This window comes from Hevea brasiliensis, chromosome 13 (assembly GCF_030052815.1).
Source record: "Hevea brasiliensis isolate MT/VB/25A 57/8 chromosome 13, ASM3005281v1, whole genome shotgun sequence".
NCBI lineage: Eukaryota > Viridiplantae > Streptophyta > Magnoliopsida > Malpighiales > Euphorbiaceae > Hevea > Hevea brasiliensis.
Genome location: NC_079505.1, coordinates 77626624 through 77650130, shown reverse-complemented (window position 1 = coordinate 77650130; position 23507 = coordinate 77626624). Strand labels below are relative to the sequence as shown.

Genomic DNA, 23507 nt, shown 5'->3' with positions numbered 1-23507 from the left:
GATTATTTTTTATTGACCTAAGTAAATTGAAAAATTAATTACCAAGGTTGGTGAGGCAACAGAGCTAATGTTTGCTGATCTCTTGGTCTTCCCCTCCATTGAATTAAAAACACTAAATTGAAAAATTAATAACCTATGTTTTTAAAATGTTATTTCTTATTTCAAGTAATAAAAAAATTTAAAAATAGTGAAATCATGAGTAAAGTAAGTCACATACGTCATTGACCACTCATAAGTTTAAATATTATGTCCATAACTATCAATCTATCAGTCGGAGAGGTGCCGGTGAATACCCTCCAACACTCCAATAGATAAATATTATTCATCGATATGATAAAGGAGGAAGGAGAAGGAACCTCTCTTTCTCCCAACCTACCTCTATTTATAAGGGAAAGTATGTAAGAATATATTCTATTGCATATTCTATAGCATATCATAGAAAATAATCCATGATTGGGTGTATTCTTTCATATGATTATTTTATATTATATATTACTTGATTTATGATCTAATTGATTATGATTTGCTTGATTAATTAATAAAATATTCTATTATGTTTGCTTATAATTTAATTTATTATAGTAACTTGATTTATAATCTATTTGATCATGATCTACTTGATTAATTGATAAAATACTTGATAGTGCTTGATTATAATATAAATGATCATAATTATTTAATTTATTATCTAATTGATTACGATCTATTTGATTAATTGATAAAGTACTCTTGATTATTATCTAATTGATCATAGTTACTTCATTTATTATATAATTGATTATGACCTACCTGATTAATAAATAAATTATATGATAGTATTTGATTAATATAGAGTTGATCATAGTTACCTGATTAGTAGATCAAAGTTACATTATTATGATTTACTTGATTAATTAATAAAATATTATATTATACTTGATTATGATTTAATTGACTCAAAGAGTAAGATATTGATTTTAAATATAATTTTTATAACTATCTAGGGCTAATACATCCCTAAGGATGAAATGTAACATACATCATCAAAAGTCAATCAATTTTAGACAATATTAGCACAAAAAATAATTTGAAGCACTCATACACTCATGTATCACATCAATCAAGTATATATATATATATATATATGGGAGCTGATCCCCTATACAACTATCTTAATTCCAATCTCTGCTAGCTATATTAACTCGAGCTGGACTTTCTCTTAATAATCTAAATACGGGGGTCAGCGAGATCAACTCAAAGCCGTACTCATCCCTACTTATCACAAAAAGGATTGAGCCCCAAGCGAGATTAGCTCAAACCGATCTGTCTGTCCTATCCATATCCAGTACCACATCTCATACACACTGATATATGCACACAACTCTAAATTACCCTAAGGTGACACCCACATCAATTTCATTAAATAATAATGCAACAAAAATGTCACACCTTACCCCTCTGTAAGGCATAACATGATCCCGTAGAATACCTAATGAACTACCGAACTTCACCTACCGATAACTCATTAAGTACCCTACCAGGGATTTTAAAACAATTTTCTTATTTTTGATAAGTGGTGAGCATTTCTAATAAGTATTTTAAACATGTAATTAAGTTGAAAGCTAGTTGGAAATTTTAGCCCATTTTATTTTTTCACAAATTTTATAAAAATTTTGACAGAGTTCTGTCTGTATTTTGAGAAACCAGTTCTTCAAATACCTGTAAAAAACACTTCTAAAAATTTTTCTCAACAACTGCTTCAATTTCAAACTCAATCTCAAACAATTTCTCAACACATTTATCAACTTTCAATTTCAAATCCAGTATCCAATGATCATTACAAAATTCACATTAAGAGAATTTCAAACTACAATATATATTACAACTTTATACAAATTTTATACAACTGCTCAAGACCCATTTTTACATGTCCATACATTTATGTGTAATATATACATCAAAAGAAATATTTACAATTAGGGTATAAATTATACCCGAAGACTTTAGGCTGAATGATCCTCAATCTTTAGCAGCTCAGTCTGCTGCTCCTCTCGTCTCTGTATCTGCGACAGCAATAAAAGCTATCGCTGAGTACTAGGACTCAGTGGTGCACAATATACTAAAATAATCTTTATGCAAAAATAAAATCATATTTATTCAAAAATTTGACTAAACATGAGCATTAAACACAAAACATGAATTATGAGATTTTAATGCAAACTACGTTCATTTCGAAGTATCAAAACACATTTCATAAAACCCATAGTTAAATCATGCCATTCGAAACAAATAGAATCTCAATAGCCAAAGGCTAAAGAGAAATCACATCACAAGGCTAGCTAGCTCAAATATATGGATATCAATTCACATCCTCTTCTACTGGCACACCTCAACACTTCTCCAGAGAAGGAATCAAAATTCGAAACTAATTACCCCCACTAGTCGTGCTAGTGAGGTGTTCAAATATATGGTCATGACATTGTGGTTTCAAAACTTATCTTAACAATTTGCTAAACATTGCCATTTCAAATATATACAATAACTTTCACAATTTAAATCAAACATCCTGAATAAGATCACAATAAACTTTCAACAATTCAAAGCAAGAGTAAAAATGCATATTTCATTTACTTTATCAATAACTTTTAAGGCATAGTAGTGTTGTGCACAAACCTCAAGCAAGTCGTCCCTTAGCCTCGACTCGGTTCCTCGGGTTCCTTGCCGATATTCTTTTCAACTGAAACACACAATTTTACAATGTTTCAGTATTAAAACTTAACACAAATCTAAAATAAATTTAGCTTCACATTCACCTAGTTCTAACGTGTTAAATTCGACATTCTCGAAATTTTTGTGTTTCGGGTTACAATTCACTACACTATTCAAGTCAAATAGTTGACTTTCTAAGGCTTAATAGGTATGGGAACTCCAACTTCACCCACATACCACATTTTGGTCATTAAATTTGTTAGTTTTGGTCATTTTCTCAAAACTTATGTCTTTTAGGCAAAATTGCCAATTTTCAGTTTTGGAGTCCTAAGTTGCACTGTTTCATTGGCCCTTTTACTGTTGGAATTTGGCAAAACTTCATTCATAGAAAATGTTCCTTATTGTCTTAAGTGTATTCTCATTTTTGGATCACCCCGATTGGAGTTTTTTAGCTCAAGTTATAGCTAAAATACAAGTACTGTTCACCTGCACTGTTCATGCTGCAATTTAGGTTCTGACAGATTTTTGATATAACTTTATTCAATAATTTGATCAAGTTAAGTCCATAATTTGGTCTAATTTCCTTCATACGAAATGTTCTACTATGTCTTAGGTTTCCATCGGTTCAAGATTCACCTAAATCGGAGTTTTCTAAAGAGAGTTATAGCCATTGAAACCTTACTGTTCAAATGGCAATCCTGCAGTTTTGCAAGTTCAGTAACTCAACTTTGCTCAATAATTTGATTAGGTTAATGGCATAATTTGGGTTGGTATTCTCCATGAAAGTTTTCGATCTATATCTTATCTAATTACTAGTAAAATTTCAGGTCATTTTGACCTTCCTAGCTCGAGTTATGACCAAATGAACAATTACTGTTCATTTGGTCAGTTTATCTTGATGTGACTGCTCTCATTTCACTTTGGTCAATTGGTTCACTAAGTTTTGGTCAGTTTTTTGTCATGGTTCCTTAATGAAAATTGTGCTATTTTATGTCTATTTTCATTCCCAATTGGTGGCATATCAATTGGACTTGTAAAATTTCCGTTTTGGTCCTTCAAAGTTGGCTTGGTCATGCTACCAGCAGCATGACCATTTGCCCTACGAATTTAACTTTCATTCTCACAATTTCCACACATCTCTTTTGGTCATTATTGACCATTTTTCATCTCACAATAGACCAAAGTCATCATTTAAGCATTTCTCCAAAAATTTGCCTCAAAACCCTAGGTCTCCAAACCCTAATTACACTAAAATGTTGCATTTATTCCCATTTATGCATTTCCAACTTACTACCATTCTCATGCAACTTACTAACACATTTAATTCATTCAAAATACATCAAACTCTCCCACATCCATGGTTGGCTGAAATTCCCTTTGGTCCTCTACAATTGTTTTCTTTTGATTTTAATTAAATTTCTAGATTACTCAAACCATAAAGATAACCAATAAACTAAAATTTGCAATTTAGATTGCTTACCTCACTTGAAATTCCTCTTCCTCAATTTTCTTCTATTTTTTCCTTTCCTAATCTTGCTCAAACTTCCTTTCAAGTGAAATCAACAAGGTTTAAGGTTGGTAAATAAATTTTCTAGGTTGGGATTTAGGGTTCTTCAAGCTCAAAATGAGCTTTAATGGTGGTTTAAGTGAGAGAGATTTGGGAGAGGGAAGGGAGGCGGCAAAAGGGAAGAAGAAGAAGTGATTTTTTTGTTTTTTTTTTTCTTTTTTTTTCTTTATTTATTTTAGTTATGGAAGACCACAAATTTTCCAATTAATTTATTAAATTAATTAGTCTAGTTATGGCATCATGCATAAGGTCATGCATGATGTCATCATCTTTTTACTTTTTGATTTTTTCCTTTTTTTTCTATTTTTCTATTAGTTCTTTAATTTAATTCTCGATTTCGAAATTTTCTTTTCTCCAATTTTATTTGTGATTAGGTCAGAGTCGACTCTCAGTCAATTGAACAAATTGCCCCTCGCCGGTTCATCCTGGTTTACAAATAATTCCATATTTCTTTCGGTTCTCTGACCTAATTATTTGACTGACTTAACAGTTCTTTTTCGTGATTTTCTCTTTTCCACTGTGTTCATAAGGGTCCTAAGGACCGCAGCGTCACTTTTTACGGTTCGAAATTTGAGTTTAAAACGACTTCGCAGTCGTTCCCGAGGAGGTCACCCATTGCTGTGACTCTCGGCTCGTTTAACTTCTTATGTTTTGTTTTTCTTGTTTATACTTAACTAATTAAACATTACTAATTATTTGTGTTTATGACTTATCTAGTTTTCTTAAGTGTGGTTCTAATCCCCTTAATTGTTCGGACCGACACCGGTTACCGGAACAGTGAAATCTACCAGGCTATGCAAACGGGGTATTACAAAAAAGGCTGCCTATAATAGCTATATACATATAATTATGTAACCCCCTCACTGTAGCAATTCTGTACATTCTACTGTTTCGGTGACCGGTGTCGATCCGGACAGCTAGAACATCTGGAAAAATATTTAAACTAAAGTGAGAAACCATAATTAACTCAAATATTAATAAGAAAAATTTAGAAAAATTTTAAAAATAAAATGCAACAAAGTTAAATGAGCCGGTGCCCTAACGATGGGTAACCCAGTGGGAAGTTATAGTTCTCGCAACTAGAAGCCCTAGACCCAGGAGAAAATTCATAATATAATTTTTGAGACTCCAGAGAAGAGTCATTGAGGTTTCTATGGCAATAGAATGCCAATAAAATGCTTAGAAAAATTTTTCAATTGGTATAGACAATTTTGGTCTATTAAGCTAAACGGAGAGTATTTTGATCATTTTGTCTTCATATATGATTTTTGGCTGACTTGTCCAGTTAAGTAAATAATTATTATGACATAAAATATAAATAAATATTGCTAAAAATAAAATTAAAAATGAGTAGAGAAGCAAATAAGAGAAAATGAAGGAAAATGCCAATTATGACATCATTATGATGTCTTTTAAAAAAATTTCCACCAATCACATTAAATCACCACTTAATTAAATAATAAAAGAGGATAACTGAGACAAAAAAAAAAAAAAAAAAAACAAAAGCCATGTGCCTTCTTCCCCAACCAAACCAGCCGAAACCCACTTCCCAACCCAACCTCCATGGAAGCTTCATGTAAGCTTGAGACAACCCACCAAATCACCTTGAACCCACTATCTTGCTTCACTAAAAAGTAATCTTGCTTCTTGAACAACCTCTAGCCAGCAAAAAGAAGAAGGAATAAGGAAGTTTTAGAGACTTGGAAAAGTTAGCAAAAGAGGTTAGTGTCCAAACTCTTACTACTTTTGATTTAATTCATGTTTAATGGCATGAAATAAGTAGAAAATGTAAAAAAAAACAACATAAAAATGTGTGTGTATGCACTCTTATAATTTTGGCAGTTAGGGTTGGTTAGGGTTTGATGATTTTGCTTGATAGCAAAGTGATTATGAGCTGCCCTTGGTATGAGATGAGTGATTGAATACGTTTGTGTAAGTAAAATGCAAGTGGAATGCATGAAAAGAACTTGAAAAAAATATGGACACTTGAACAACATTAGGGTTTGCTCATGTAATGGTATATTAACTTCGTAATGGTCAATTAGTGACTATTTAAATGTGTGTGAGGAGGAATTGAAGTGAGTAAGGATGTTGGAATTGAAATTAGTTATGCTGCCCTTGGTGACCTGCAGGACTGGGTGTGAGTCCAACAGGTTTAGGCAGCCATAAATGGAGTTGTATAGGTTCAATTGGTGCAAAGCTAATTGAACATGAAACTAGATACATAATGACACAACTTTAGTGAAGAAACCCTGCCCATAAAACTAAGCCAAATTGACCTAGAAATTACCCTAATCCGGGTGACTTGCATTCTGCCTATGTAAAATGACCAAATGAATAGTATTTATTCATTTGGTCATAACTCAGCGTAGAAAGGTCCAATTCACCTAAAATTTTACCAGCAGATAGCTGAGACATAGACCTACAACTTTCATGAAGAAACCAAACCTAAATTTTGATTATAACATGTTCAAAAATTGACCTGCAGTCAGTGTACAAAACACTGTAGATTTGGTACTATCCATAAAATCTGGAAAATTTGCAATCCGGTCAGTTACGGTATTTAGGCCATAACTTGAGTTACAAAACTCTAAATAGAGTGATTCAAAAAAGGAAATGTAACTAGACACAATAAGGAACAACTTTCATGAAGACAATTTTGTCAAATTCCTACTGTACAAATGACTAATGAAATAGTAAACTTAATGGTTGAAATCTGAAATTTGTGAATAACTAACACTAAGCTTTGAAATGGTATTAGCAACCAATACCAACAACTTTAGAATGCGAAATGTGGTATGTTGAGGATATTAGAATTAATATACCTATTGTCTATGAAAAAGTCAACATTTTAATTGATTAATGAAATGAATAGTAACAATGAAACTTCAATTTCAAGAATTGTGCAATTTAAAAGTGTAACATGCCCTAGTACACCTAGTAAGATTAGTTTGGATAGGTTGGCATGTCAATAGGATTCAGTTAGCAGTACTGCACATAGCATTATAGCATTATGTCATTCTGTGATTTTATAGCTTTTAGCCATTCTGATATTATGATGATACTTGGCTCTGTGCCTAATGTTTATTATAACTTATCATCTGTTCTGTTGCACACCGGGAGATACATATGTGATCGATGGTGTGACGGCCCGAGGTACTTAGTACCCAGTGCTAGTTTACTCGTTTATCCAGTCCAGTAATCCATTATAGATTACTTGGGCAACCAAAAAGATGAAAATTGATAAATTTAATGAAATAATAAATATAACAAGTATCAAATAAATAAGATTACAAATAATTACAAAAAAAAAAATTATCTGCATAAGACATCAATACATTCACTGTATATTTATTTTCTTTGAGTTCTTTTTAATTTATTATTGGCACCACTAAGCATTATTGCTTAGCGCATTGCTTTTTGCCACGTGTAGGTTCTGAAGAGACTGATAGAGAGCCCAGTAGACCACAGACTGGGTGAAGCCGTCCACAGTTCTGCATAGTATCCGTGTCACCTCGCAGACTTTAGTACATTGGTAGGACACTAGGTTTTATTTTAGTATTTTGTTATTAACTTTTATTTTCTCATGTATAATTGAGACTTATGTAATATATTTTAGTATTAATATAAATAGTGAAAATTTGTGTTTATAAATGAAAAATTGAGTATTTATTTATGACTTGTATATGAATATCATGTGAAATGAATGAATGAGAAATGGAAGTATTGTTGGGAAATCTTGAGACTTTGTTGATAAAATGGAGTTTAGGAATGATTGAAAACTTATTAGAAGTGTTTTTCATAGGTTCCGAAGAACTGTTTTCTCCATTTTTAGCCGGTATTCTACCGGATTTTCTATAAAATTTTCGGAACCTCAAATAAATTTATAATTTTATTAAATGACTCTAATGATATAAATTTAACAAATTGCACTTCATAACCAAAAGAAATAAATTAAGGAATGATAAAAATAGTTGAAATAAAATATGGTGTTTCGGTACACTGTGTGACATATCTTACTTGGCTACACAGTAGACGGGTAAGGGGTGTCACAAATTATAAGTGAATGCATAAGCATGCCTTGTATGTATAATAATATTGAAATTATAAATAAAATCAATATCTACTCACAGTACACCGAAGACTACTAGGGTGGCTAAGTGGAGGAAATGACTGTCTCTGCTCACCTAAATAATTATATTAATGAATTCCTCAGCATCAATACAAAATAATTATTTAAAATTTTGAGGTGTTACAAAAATACTCTACTGTACTTGATTATGATTTAATTGACTATATTTACTTGATTTATAACCTAATTGATCATTATCTACTTGATTAATTGATAAAATACTTGATAGTACTTGATTATAATCTAATTGATCATAATTACTTGATTTAGTATCTAATTGACTATGATATACTTAATTGATAAAATATCATTGATGATTATCTAATTGGTCATAGTTACTTGATTTGTTATCTGATTGATTATGATCTACTTGATTAATAAATAAATTATCTGATAGTAATTTATTAATATATAATTTATCATAATTACCTCATTAGTTGATCTAATTAATTATGATGTAATTGATTATAGTTATTTGATTAATTGATCTAATTGATCATAGTCACTTAATTTATTATCTAATTGATTTACTAGTTACCCTGTCAATGACTATGATCAATATAATAATTATAATGTATATATGCTTAAAAATAATTATATTTATAATTTTTATATTTATTTATTATTTATTATAATTTTAAAAGATCCATTAATATAAAAAAATATTTTAAAGACAAAAAATTTATAATTAATAAATTTTAAAAAGATAATATGGTCTAAAAAAAAAATCAAATCATCTATTAATCGGTGAAAAACAGCTATAAGAATAGAGCCAATAAAAATTACCATTGATGAATATCATATCAGGCCTATCAATTATATTTTTTGAGATTCACAAGACACTTTGATTTGCCTATATATTAGTAGTTTTAATTTTTCTACCATGTCGAATTCAAGTTAAAAAATACCAAACTCCAAGTAATTTTATTTTTCTCTATTTTGAACTAATTAATTTAAATAGTTCACTATAAAATTTATTTTATAAATTAATATTTAATTGGTCTTATAAAAATATATAATATTTTTTATTAGATGTAATATGGTTAATATATATTTTTATAATATTTTAAAATTTTAATTATAATCTTTATAAATTAAAAATTTTAACTTTTTGTTAAATTATGTGATTAGTTTTAAAAATCAGTAAAAATAAAATGTATATTTATATTTATATTTAATTATATTAATAAATATATGAATATTTGTTAAATAATAACTATTATCACATATTTTTTAAAAAAATATAAATACAAATTTAAAAATATAATTCAATTAATTTTATTAATTCAAAATTTAATTAGTTGTTGGACCAAATAAAAAGAAAACTGATTGTTAACATACGTCATTAATAATAGATTAATTGATTCGTGCTCTCTCATACTCCTTCATTCACCCAATTAAAAAGGTGAGCTATTATTAAGTCTTTGTATTTTTTTAAATTAATAATTTTATTTTATTTTTTTAAATTTAATTAAAATATCTCTATATTTTATAAAATTAAAATATTTAATCATTTTATTAGATTTTTATCAATGAAAATATTAATCAATTTATTTTAACCTTTATCAAAAAGATTAAATTATACAAACAATTAAAATTATAGGAACTAAATAATATGAATTAGATTTTTATAGTTTATTAAAATTAGTTTTTATTTTTTAAAAACCCAGTTAAAAAATATGGATGTACAATAAAGCAGCACTCCTTTTTCCTTTTTCTTTTTGCAAATTTTTTATTTTATTATTTATGGAGGCAAGCGAAAATTAAGAATTCTCACTTTTATATATTTAAAAATAATGGATAAATTAATTAAAATAAATTTGAATGAAATAGGTAAAATTTATTATATATTATTCATATTATATTATGATATGAAGTAGATTAGGAGAATTATTTAGTTTAAATTAATTGGTAGCATGGCTATTATTCTTTTAAAATTTTTATATTATTTTAAATATGTTATACATTATTTTTTATTTTTTTAATTAAATATCTTAATTTTTTTTTTCAATTTTAATTATTGTTATTTGATAAGATTTACTACTATATGAGATGCCATTCATTAATATTATATGGTTAAAGATAAATTTAAATATGATAATTATTTTTGTTAATAAACATAAAACATAAAGTACTAAATTATTTTTAATTGAAAATTGGGTAAAAATATTGTAATAATTCAATATATAAGTAATGGTGAGTTTAAACAAAGAAATCCAAAAAATTATGAAAATTAAAATTTTTTCTAGATAAAATTTTGTAGTTCCTTAATAAGAATAATACAATAATTACAGAATAAAATTCTTAAGAGAAAAAAATACAAACATAGATAATTAAAAAATTTTGTTCAAAGATATTATAAATAGAGTATAATAACTTTTCGAGCAATAGCTAATCATTTTTTATTTTAGACAAACAAATAAATCTTCTACAATAATTGTCTTTTTAGGATTTTATTATCCACAGAATATATTAAACTACCTAACATCAATGAAGGAACACGACACACTATCGAATTATCATTACTCATTCCTGAGTCTCCAATTTATAATCGTCAAATAATCCATTCACATATTTAAAAAAAATAAACAAAACTCTATTAAGGAAGAAAAATAAAACTCTAATAATGAAAAGAAACAAGACCCCAATACTGAAGAGAAAATCTTAGATTTATTCCAAAGGAACATGGATATCAGAGTTTATTAGAAAAAAAAACAAAAAAAATTAAAAGAAAAAGAAAAGATAATTTAGGGATAGCCACCAATAAAAAATAGACCAATGGTTATTGAAAAAAAAAAAGATATGAAAGAGAAAAAAAAAAAAAGGAGGAGAGAGATAATAATCAGTTTCTTGAACATTAAATTATTATTTATTGAAATTAGAAAATTAATATGTAATTTTTAACATATTTTAAAAATTAATTTATTTTTCATAGACAATAAAAAAAAAGTTAATTGTATTTATCACCTTTTATTATTCTCACTTTTTAAAAAATAAAATGTTCTTTAATATTTATTTTTATTTTTATTAAAATATTTAAGGTACCCGATGTCTACTTTGTTATGAACAAGAGAGAAGCTAATCAATTAGCATGCTACTTGGCAAAAGATATATGCTCAAAAATTGATGATTCTATTGATTTGTATAAAGAATTTTTTTTTTAAAATTTAATTTATTATAGATTCAAGATGTAATATATATAATAAAATTTATTTATTAAAAATATAAATTTTATATATTTATATGTTTTGATATATAATGAATTAAATATAAATATTTTTTTTTTCGTATAATATTATACCCTAATGAGATTATTACTTAATCAAATATTGGGTATTTGCTTAGTTACACTACTACATAGCTGATGTAAGTTAGTAGTTAGAAAGCAAAGTTATACATACTTAATTCTTAACTATAAGTTGATAACAACGATTTAAGAATTACTATATTTATTTCTATTGATATAGCATAAAATAATAAATTGAGTACGTTTTTATAATGAGTAAAAATTGATACATTAAATAGATGTAAATCATTATTATTATAATAATTTTAATAATAATTTTATTAAAATTTTTACATTATTTATCAATTAGTTAGTAACAATTTTGAATTATTATAATATTATTGCCTCATATATATAAGAGCAATAATTTTATAATGTTGTAACGTGCAGTAGAATTATTCTATGGACTCTTTATATTTGTTCAGGTTTTGTTTGGTTCTCCGTGTATTTTCCTTCCAGGTTCTTCCATTTAAAATGTAACATTATAGGATTGGGATAGGGTGAGGCTTGCCGAACAGAGTGTCGACAATGTACTCATGTTAAGATATTCCTAAATTTTTATAAATAAAATTTAAACTTTTTGTTAATAAAAAAATAAACTATTTCTGTTATATTAATTTATATATTAAATATATTTATATTATATTTTTAACAAATAATTTCCTTAAAGTGTATTTTCTAAAAAATATATTCTCTTGAATCAAACAATGTGTAAATTACAATAATAAAAAGGGTAACTTGTAACTCGTGTCCCCTAATTTATAAAAAATACAGATTAATCGAATTCATTTTGATGAAATTGTAATTTATAATGACGAAAAAATTGTGCTGGCGGTGGGCGATGTAATCACAGTCAAAGTGGGGTAAAGATCCAACCGTCCAAGTTCCAACCAACCTCTCCTCGTCTTCTCCGCCCGCTTTCTTTCCCTCTTCTCTTTCTATTTTCGTTCATTTCCCTCGTCCCACTCCTTCGCACCTACTGACACCCGCCATCTTCCTCACTCTTTCTCCTCCAATCCCTCATTCTCTGCCTCTCTCCATCCCTCCCATGGCTTCGTCCTCTCCCTTTCTTTCCAAAATCCCCATCTCCAACAGAACCATCTGCTTCGCATCTTCTCTCTCCCCCATTCCTTCGAAATTTCCTTCCAAATCCCTCCGCCATCACAGACGAAATGCCTTGAAAGTTCAATCGAAGATCCGCGAAATCTTCATGCCCGCTCTCAGCTCCACCATGACTGAGGGCAAGATCGTCTCCTGGATTAAATCCGAAGGTGACGTCCTCTCCAAAGGTGAAAGCGTCGTGGTTGTCGAGTCCGATAAGGCCGACATGGATGTTGAGACCTTCTACGACGGCATTCTCGCTGCAATTGTTGTCCCCGAAGGTGAAACTGCTCCTGTCGGCGCTCCTATTGGACTTTTAGCTGAGACTGAAGAGGAAATTGCCGAAGCCAAAGCAAAAGCCGCGTCTCAAACTGGTAGTACTGCTTCTCCTGCTATTGCTCCCACTCCTCCTCGTGCTACTTCTACTCCTGCTCCTGCAATTTCGCAACCAACACCTGCTCCTGCGGCGCCTGCTGCGGAGGGGCCCAGGAAGATAGTGGCGACACCCTATGCAAAGAAGTTGGCGAAGCAGCATAAGGTGGATATCAACAAGGTGGTTGGAACAGGGCCGTTTGGGAGGATAACCCCGGCAGACGTAGAGGCAGCGGTGGTTATTACTCCTTCCAAGCCTGTGGCTCCTAAGCCTGCTCCAGCAGCGGCTGCTTCTCCTTCTCCAGCTAAAGCTGCTGCCACTTCATCAGCTTCTCCACTTCCTGGATCTACGGTTATATCGTTTACAACAATGCAAGCGGCGGTTTCGAAAAATATGGTGGACAGCCTTTCGGTACCCACTTTTCGGGTTGGATATCCAGTGACAACTAATGCACTTGATGCACTATATGAGAAGGTACATAATCTGGATTCGTTGATTGAATTTTCTCATCGTAATTTCAATGTTAATTGGAGTGATTTTTGGACATGATTAACTGCTGCAAGCACTGAGAATATAACAAACTGAAAATCAGAGACAAAATGCGCATGAGATTGCAAACTAGTCGGACTAAGGCCCCGTTTTGTCATTGAGTTTTAGAGTAAAAAAAATGCCAGTTGAAAAACAGTTATTTTGTGATTTTAGTAACACATCAAATTTGTTTTTAATTAATTTTTAATACTCTAACCAATATATCTAAGAAATTTCTTTTCTCGATATTCTAACAGCAATGTCAAATGGGTGCTAACAATAACTGCTAGAACTAATATTTCAGTAGTTACATATACTATGATAGGGGATGAGGGGAGGGGGGGTGGCAGCGTGTTTGAGATTCAGCATCCAACTATCCGGTTCATTTAGGATATTTTGTTGGAAATGTTGTTTAATTTTTAGCGACATTGATATTGTTGTTGTTCTTTATTGTGATTAGGTGAAACCAAAAGGTGTGACAATGACTGCATTATTGGCAAAAGCTGCAGCAATGGCACTTGTTCAGCACCCAGTTGTGAACGCCAGCTGCAAAGACGGAAAAAGTTTTACTTATAACAGTAACATTAACATTGCAGTGGCAGTGGCAATCAATGGTGGGTTGATAACCCCTGTTCTTCAAGACGCAGATAAGGTATTGTAACTTGGTTTATATATATCTTCTGTTTATTTATTTATTTTTGGATAGGTTTCTGGCACATAGAAATTTGGAGTTTAAGTTAGTAAATCATTTTGTCGGTGGTGTAGTTGGATTTGTACCTTTTGTCACAAAAGTGGAAAGAGTTGGTGGAGAAAGCCAGAGCAAAGCAACTTCAGCCTCATGAGTACAATTCAGGTTCTTATCTGAAATTGATAGCTTTTTATTATCTCCTATTAGCTTGAATTTAGCGTGTAAAACTTTGGGAGCAAGCAAGCTAAACCATACTTGTGGGCAGGAACATTCACTCTATCCAATTTGGGAATGTTTGGAGTGGACAGGTTTGATGCTATTCTTCCTCCTGGTCAGGTGAGTTATGATGTATAGGCTTTTTGCCTCTTGTTATGGACTGTTTTTTTTTTCTTTTTTTTTTCTCCCTGTCATTTCATTTTCTTCCCTATCAATCAAATAAAGATTTCATTAATAGAAGATTTTAAAGCAACTGCACCCTGGTGCCACCTAAGTAAACTAGGAGTACAGAATATTAACTACCTTCATTGAAGAAAAGGACAAACATAAAATAAGTGGAAAAAGAAATCATGAATTACAACTTTTCTTGAGAAGTATAAAATCATAATGTTGCAAAATTATTTTCCAAGTAATGTAAGCTAATGGAGTGATATCCTGAGAGAGTTGTCGATCCCATGAGCATTGGAATTAAGTACCAAAAGCACATGCTAATCCTACTATTATTTAGACTACTTAAATAATAGGATAACTAATTAACTAATAAAAAATAAAATAAATTACAAAATTGATCTAAGGCAAATAATTCACAACCAAAAGCCAATAATAATAAGTAAGAGGGAAATCTTGACTTCACCTGAGCTAACCCAATTTAATCTATTTGATTGACGATCTACTTTTAATTATCATATGCAAGGAAGAATAACCTTAAATTATTTGATATTCTCTCCCGAGTCATACTAAACATATTAATTAAAATTTTCTACCTATTTCCCGATAGCTATTGTAAATATCAATTAACTCTTTAGGTTCTATGATCATTCAATAAAATTTCATATATAGGTCAAGTCTTTTGCTCCCGCTCCAACTATTATTCGTACGAAGTTTATTGTTATTCTCAAATTCACAATTTTCCTTCCTAGTACTAATTATGACTTGAAATCAATTAAATACCACAAATGTTGATACCCAAAAGCATTAAGCTCAATGATAAACTATTGCATTGATAACGAAAATCGAACCAAATAAATCAAAATAAATTCAATCTCAAGCTCTACATAAAAATTTAGTTCAACATAATGGAGAAATCAAACCCAATTTCAATAATTGTAATCTTATATTCATTATTCTAAAAATAATAAAATCTTAAGATACAATTAAAGATGAGATTAGAAGGAACTTGGAAAAAGAAAAATCCAGATCTGGTTCTTGGACATCCAAAGCTCCTTTGAATTTTTCTCCTCTGGCTAAGTATGGAAAAAGTCGGCCAAAGATCCCTCAAATGAAGAAAGGGAAGCTTGTATGTGTATTTGAAAAGACTTTGAAGCCCTGATAAAATATTCCCCACAATTTGCCTGGTCAGCTTAAAGAAATCTGGTGTCACTTCGTATGGGACACACCCACAGGTGTGTCTTTCCCTTCATCACACACCCACTCCTTCGTAGCTTGCAGCTGATGCTTATTCTCTGTCCTCCTGGACTGAAAATACCCTTGAATGTATGTCTCTGCCCGTGACACTCCCATAGATGTTTTAAACCACGCCTTGGTCCATTCTCTTGCCCATTCCAAAGATGAAACTTGGCTTAACTCTTGCACTTTCAATTACACATGTTGGTGAGACATGGGCACATGGGTGATATCCGTGTAAAAAAAAATCTGCAATGAAAGTTAATAAAACAAAATAAAATAAGTTAAAATTCATTAAAACTTATTAAATTACTAAAAACAATTAATTAACACAAACCACTATAATATTTATAAAATTACCTATAATATCAATAAAATATTTTATAAAACCCTAATATTTGATGTGATTTTCTCCCCATCACCTACTTTTGATTTAGCTTTATATAAGCAGCACTCCAAAATGGATTAAAATGTTTAAGTTCTGTCAGTCCAAATTGTGCCAATGGTAACATATAAGAAAAACCAAAGAGTTCTTTCCTACTCACGGTGAAGAAGTCATTATTAAGCAATTCCACTTCCTTCTGGAAAATAAAATGTCTATTCAGGGACATATGTAAATTGTAAAGTAAAGGAACTTTACTTTTCAAACAGCTTTCGAGGAAAAGTGTTTTTATAATGATAAATTACTATATGTTTCCTCTACCCTCTACCCCTCTCTGTTCGCATAGGACTGATTAAGGGCTTTCATTTGAATTCTTTTATACCTGCATCTTCTAATTGTGAGATTTGCAAGTAGTGCATCGCATTGCTAGATCTCCACCCATACTAAAAACAATTTTTTAATAGCTCCTCTTTTTGAAACTATTGCGAAAATAAACAAATTTTTCTTTTTGTGTGAATCTCCTGACCAAGAATCATGCAAATAAGCAAATAGAAGCTTAATCTCTTACCTCAATAGTGGAGCGAAACCAGACCTTTCTTGTAAGATACCACACATGTACTCCATGTGGAAGTCTATTAACTTCAATATAGCCTATGAAGGTCCTGCAAAAGTTATCTTTATCCACCTTGAATCTTAATTAATTATTATTATTTTCCCATGACATTTCTATTAAGAACTGTTTAAATTTTCATCTCTATGGAATAATAGAAATTCATCCTCTGAACTTCCCACAAGGAACCTCTTTTGAATGCCATCCCGTCTTCATGCCAACAACTAGGAATGGGAACAATGGACAAGTAAATGGGCAAATTTGATAGTTGATTTCAATGGAATGAGCTTCCCAAATCTGTTTGTTAATGGAATCTATTAATCGCTGTTTTTTTATTGATTAATGAAATACACTTGCTGCTGTTTTTCTATTAGTTAGTGAAAACTACTTATTGCTATCTTAGTAATTTTTGCTTGAACTTTGGAATGTTGTTCAGGGGGCTATAATGGCTGTTGGAGCATCAAAACCAACTGTGGTGGCTGATGCAGATGGATTCTTCAGTGTGAAAAGTAAAATGCTGGTGAGTTTGATTTTTGATCTCCTCTTTTTTAATAAATGATATATATCAATTTTGTAGATCAGGATAAGACAAACTTTCTAATAACTTAAATTCCGTGCTTCGTAGTAGTTACTTATTGTTATCATTTGTAATGTTATTCTCATGCCAATAACAGACTCAATTTTCCAAATTTTGATCACATTGAGCTATTATAGAAGAGATATGTTGAGCTGAAGATGCAGCATTAAGCAAAGAAGTTGAATTTGAAGGGGTCCTATACTTGAAAATTCCTTTTTTATTGCACACGGATGTTAGTTAAATAATTAATTTTCAACCTCATGTCTGCATTTGCTACTTGCTAGTAGCGTGGATAAAGACTTGATTCAATTGAATATGACCTTAAAATGAAAATCACCTACACAAATGAATATTTATAGTTCATTCAGTATCATAATATTATAGAAATATGCACATTTGAGACAATGCAAGTGCTTAAAATTTCTATAAAATCTTGCGTGTGTTGTGTCCAAGTCATGCTGATTTCTTCTAATTTTTAAGCTTAGCTTGTTGCATATGTAACTCTGCCTAAATAGTTTGTGATTAGTCGGTTTCAAGTCCAAATAAAGGAAGAGGGTTGCTGTAGGTGACAACCAGTGTAAAAACTTCGTCACACCTCATGATATGAATTTTTACCATATAAACGTTGGGGCGTCTTCTACTTACGACGCGCTATATCAAAGCTCAGGTGTAGTGAGAAATATGCAAGGGTGTAGGACGTTTACCGAAAGTGACGCGCCATGCCAGTGCTCGAGTGTGGTGTTAAATGAGCAAAGGTTCCCATATCATGGACGGGTGTGGGTAAAGAAGTTATAGAACAGATAGTGGAACAGAACATAAGATAGACATAGAGAACAATAGAAGATATCATAGAAGAAGATCAATTAGGAAGGAACAGGTTAGGAGGAGAATCAGGGTTGGTACTTAGAATGTTGAATTACTTACAGAAAAATTAATAAAGCTTATGGATACCTTGGAAAGGAGAATGTTGAATATTACTTGCATTTAGGAGACTAAATAGGTAGGAGAGAAAAGTAAGAAAGTGAGTGATTCAGGATACAAAATATGGTTTACCGAAAAGGAGAGAAATAAGAACGGAGTGGACATGATCATAGACAAGACATTGAAAGATGCTGTAATAGCTGTGAAAAAAGTAGAGGATAGAATTATACTAGTAAAGCTAGTACTAGAAGGAGAAACAATAAATGTAGTTAATGTTTATGTCTCACAAATAGGATTAGATAGTGAGAGTAAACAAAGGTTTTGGAAAGATATGGATGATCTAATGCAATGCATACCGAATGAAAAAGAATGTTCTCATCGGTGGAGATTTGAATGGATATGTAGGAAGATACGTAAGGTTATGAGAGTGTTCATGGAGGTTTTGGTTTTGGTAGCTGAAATGAGGAGGGGAAAAGCATCCTGGATTTTGCCATGGCGTATGACCTAATACTAGCAAATACCTACTTTATAAAAAGGAAGTCGCATTTAGTGAATTTTAAAAGTGGATAACATAAAAGCCAAATTGACTTCCTCTTAACCAAAAAACAAATAGAGCTCTATGCAATTATTGTAAGGTTATTCCGGGAGAGGTTTTAACAAGTCAACATCAGCTAGTGGTCTTGGATGTCAAGCTTAGGAACAATTCAAGTAAGGCTTGAAGAAATATTGTAGCTCGAACAAAGTGGTGGGAGTTCAAAGGAGTAAAGCAAGCGAAGTTTAAAAATGAGTTTCTCAAGTCCGAAGTATGGAAGCTGGATGTGGAGGCCAATGGTATGTGAATACAGATGGCATCAAAGGAAGTAGCTAGAAAAGTACTTGAGGAGTCTAGAGGACATGGACCAACCTCAAAAGAGAGGTGGTGGTGGAATGAGGAAGTACAAAGGGCAGTAAAGAGAAAGAGTGAATGGTATAAGAAATTACCTCAGTGTGATAATAATGAGGCTTATGAACAGTACAAGATAGCGAAGAAAGTGGCAAAAAAGACTGTTAGTCAAGCAAGAGCGTAGGCTTTTGAAAAGTTATATGAAAAACTTGGAATTAAAGAAGGGGAGAAAAATATTTATAGATTAGCAAGGAGGAGAGAAGAAATGTCAAAGATCTCAATAAAGTTAGGTGCATTAAGGATAAAGAAGGAAAAGTGTTGATGAAAGATGAGGACATTAAAGAAAGATGGAGAAATTATTTTGATGATCTCTTTAATAATAGTCAAAGTGGTAACAGTGTGAATGTAGACTACAGAGTAATAGAAAAGAATATAAATTACACTAGAAGGATTAAATCTTTAAAAGTAAATGAAACATTTAAAAGAATGAAAGTGAGTAAAGCCTGTGATTTGGTTAACTAAATTGTTTAATAAAATTTAAACTCAAAGAAAATGCCTGATGAATGGAGAAGTATTTTAGTACATATTTTTAAAAATAAGAGGCACATACAAAGTTGCTCAAACTATAAGGGAATTAAATTCATGAGCCATACTATGAAGTTGTGGGAGAGAGCTGTGGAAGATCGACTACGTCATGATATTTCTATCTCTCCCTATTAATTTGGCTTCCTCTTAACCAAAAAACAAATAGAGCTCTATGCAATTATTGTAAGGTTATTCCGGGAGAGGTTTTAACAAGTCAACATCAGCTAGTGGTCTTGGATGTCAAGCTTAGAAACAATTCAAGTAAGGCTTGAAGAAATATTGTAGCTCGAACAAAGTGGTGGGAGTTCAAAGGAGTAAAGCAAGTGAAGTTTAAAAATGAGTTTCTCAAGTCCGAAGTATGGAAACTGGATGTGGAGGCCAATGGTATGTGAATACAAATGGCATCAAAGATTAGAGAAGTAGCTAGAAAAGTACTTGAGGAGTCTAGAGGACATGGACCAACCTCAAAAGAGAGGTGGTGGTGGAATGAGGAAGTACAAAGGGCAGTAAAGAGAAAGAGTGAATGGTATAAGAAATTACCTAAGTGTGATAATAATGAGGCTTATGAACAGTACAAGATAGCAAAGAAAGTGGCAAAAAAGACTGTTAGTCAAGTAAGAGCGTATGCCTCTGAAAAGTTATATGAAAAACTTGGAATTAAAGAAGGGGAGAAAAATATTTATAGATTAGCAAGAAGGAGAGAAGAAATGTCAAGATCTCAATAAAGTTAGGTGCATTAAGTATAAAGAAGGAAAAGTGTTGATGAAAGATGAGGACATTAAAGAAAGATGGAGAAATTATTTTGATGATCTCTTTAATAATAGTCAAAGTGGTAACAGTGTGAATGTAGACTACAAAGTAATAGAAAAGAATATAAATTACACTAGAAGGATTAAATCTTTAAAAGTAAATGAAACATTTAAAAGAATGAAAGTGAGTAAAGCCTGTGATTTGGTTAACTAAATTGTTTAATAAAATTTAAACTCAAAGAAAATGCCTGATGAATGGAGAAGTATTTTAGTACATATTTTTAAAAATAAGAGACATACAAAGTTGCTCAAACTATAAGGGAATTAAATTCATGAGCCATACTATGAAGTTGTAGGAGAGAGCTGTGGAAGATCGACTACGTCATGACACTTCTATCTCTCCCTATTAATTTGGCTTCATGCCCAGTCGTTCAACTATGGAAAAGATCTTTCTCATTAGAAGCTTGATGGAGAAATATAGAGATGTAAAGAAAGATCTACATATGGTTTTTATCGATTTTGAGAAGGTTTATGATAGTATTCTAAAAGATATCTTATGGAGAATGTTAAAACAAAAGAGGATAACTATTAGGTACATACAAGTGTTGAAAGATATGTATGAAGGAGCAACTACTATTGTGTGCACAGTAGGAGGGGACACGGGATTTTCCTATCTCAGTTGGATTACATCAAAGTTTAGTTGTGAGTCCTTGACTTTTTACATTAGTTCTAGATGAATCGATGAAACATATATAAGAGAGTATCTCTTGGTGCATGATGTTTGCGGATGATATAGTTCTGATAGACGAGACACAAGAAGGAGTCAATAAAAAGCTGGAGTTTTGAAGAAGTACTTTAGAGTCAAAGAGTTTAAAGTTAAGTAGAACGAAGACAGAATATATATATTGCAAGTTCATTGAAGTCCAAACTGGTGATAGGGAATGAGTTAGTTTGGATGAAGTGGTATTGCCCTAAAGTAATCACTTTAAATATCTTGGCTCAATCCTTCAAATAGATCGGGGATGTGAGGAGGATGTTAGTCATAGGATTAAAGCCCTATGGGTGAAGTGAAGACGTTTCACGAGAGTTTTATGTGATCGCAAGATTCCTAATAAGTTGAAAGGAAAGTTTTACTGTACAGCTATACGACCGGTCATGTTATATGTTAGTGAGTGATGGGCAATGAAGGAGTCGTATGTGTCTAAAATGAGAGTTGTGGAGATGAGAATGTTAAGGTGAATGAGTGGTCATACTAGATAAAGTTCGTAATGAGAGTATTAGAGAAAAAATAGAAGTGGTGCCAATTGAGGATAAGTTGAGAAAAGGGAGATTGAGGTGGTTTGGTTATATGAAGTATAGACATATGGAGGTTCTAGTTAGACAAGTAGAGCACATTGGATTAGAGGATAGAAATAAAAGAAAGGGTCGACCTAAAGTGACTTGGAGGAGAGTAGTACAACATGACCTAAAAGGATTTAACCCAAAATTGTTTAGAGTGAAAGAAAGAAAATTCATATAGTCGACCCCAATATTTTTGAGATAAAGGCTTAGTTGAGTTGGGTTGAGTTGAGCTTATTGCATATGTAAAAATAGCAATTCATATTTCTATGTTGTTGATCTTCAGGGGGAAGAACATAAAGGGAATGGATCTTGTATACAAATCTCAACCGCGAAAAGCAAAAGCCACGCCTTGTGATGATTTTATGGCCTCAGATCCTTTCTTCAGATATGGAGAAATATATCTTATTGCTGAATAGATTGCCAGTGCCACTAAATAATTCTGTGTGCTAATTTTTTATGATGAAATATTTTCTAATATTTTTATTTGGCAAATGCAAAAATGACCATCAGCTGTGAGCATGTATTTGGATTTGGGAATTTTTGCTCTTTGGTAAATATTTCCGCAGAAAAACTTAATTGAATTGTATTTTATTTTTTTCCCAGGTGAATGTAACAGCCGACCACCGAATTGTCTATGGTGCTGACTTGGCTGCCTTCCTTCAAACCTTTGCAAAGATTGTTGAGAACCCAGAAAGCCTGACATTGTAGATGACGTTTTTACGCAACAGTACTGCTGATTTTGAGTAGTCATTATTTGGTGGTTGTCAAGAATCAAGATGCTGGTGTCTGCTAAACAAAGCGCTTAGCTGAGGAGCCTGGTTTTGCAGTCTTTTGTGATATTATGCTCGTGTTGTATTTTTAATTTTTAATTTTTATTTTTTAATTTTGCAAAGATTTCAGTGACATAACAGATGCAGTGGAGTAGTTTTTTTTAAAAGAGGAGAATAATGAGTTAAAGGAAAATTTTTATCTTTTTAAAGAAGCCGGTTAATGCTATTTTTTTTTTTGGTTGGAAAATGAATTTGTTTGGTAGTGGCATGAGTTAATTTCGAAAAGTATTATAAGATTAGACATTAAAACATAATTTATTAACACTTTTAATTAACCTTAAAATAAAGTACTTTTTTCTTTGGAGAGAACCTTTAAAACTACCATTTTTTTAAATCATATTTGAATAAAGGATTGTTATTGATTAGTGATACGTGAGAATTGAGTGAAATCCGATCAATGTATTCATTGGTTGGTTGTCTATCGAGAAATGTGTGACAAAAGGCAAAAAGAATCTAATAAAATAGAACTGCCGGCCATTACAAGGTGCTGCCATAGGAAATGCAGCTGCGATTCATTTATAACCATAGAAAGAGATGATTCTCTTTAATTTTAATTAATTTTTATAGGAATATATATATATAATTAATTCTTATAATTGTGTTCTACTAATTACGAAGAAATTCTAAATAAGAAATCCTAAATAGG

At 31.2% G+C, this 23507-nt stretch overlaps 1 protein-coding gene across 1 annotated transcript; it reads left to right on the top strand.

Moving 5' to 3' along the window:
- Nucleotides 1-12544: 12544 nt before the first annotated feature.
- Nucleotides 12545-23048, top strand: LOC131171931 (dihydrolipoyllysine-residue acetyltransferase component 4 of pyruvate dehydrogenase complex, chloroplastic-like). Its single transcript, XM_058132277.1, has 6 exons — nt 12545-13621; nt 14136-14327; nt 14441-14528; nt 14629-14699; nt 17412-17495; nt 22635-23048. The coding sequence occupies exons 1-6, from the start codon at nt 12722-12724 to the stop codon at nt 22737-22739; spliced, it is 1440 nt and encodes a 479-aa protein (XP_057988260.1). The 5' UTR covers nt 12545-12721; the 3' UTR covers nt 22740-23048.
- The last annotated feature ends 459 nt before the right edge of the window (nt 23049-23507 follow it).

Excerpts from the sequence above, each read along its gene's own strand:
- LOC131171931 (XM_058132277.1), top strand. The coding sequence starts at position 12,722 with ATGGCTTCGTCCTCTCCCTTTCTTTCCAAAATCCCCATCTCCAACAGA. Across the intron at positions 13,622-14,135 it reads TTGATGCACTATATGAGAAG|GTGAAACCAAAAGGTGTGAC; the intron begins GTACATAATCTG and ends TATTGTGATTAG. Across the intron at positions 14,328-14,440 it reads TTCTTCAAGACGCAGATAAG|TTGGATTTGTACCTTTTGTC; the intron begins GTATTGTAACTT and ends TCGGTGGTGTAG.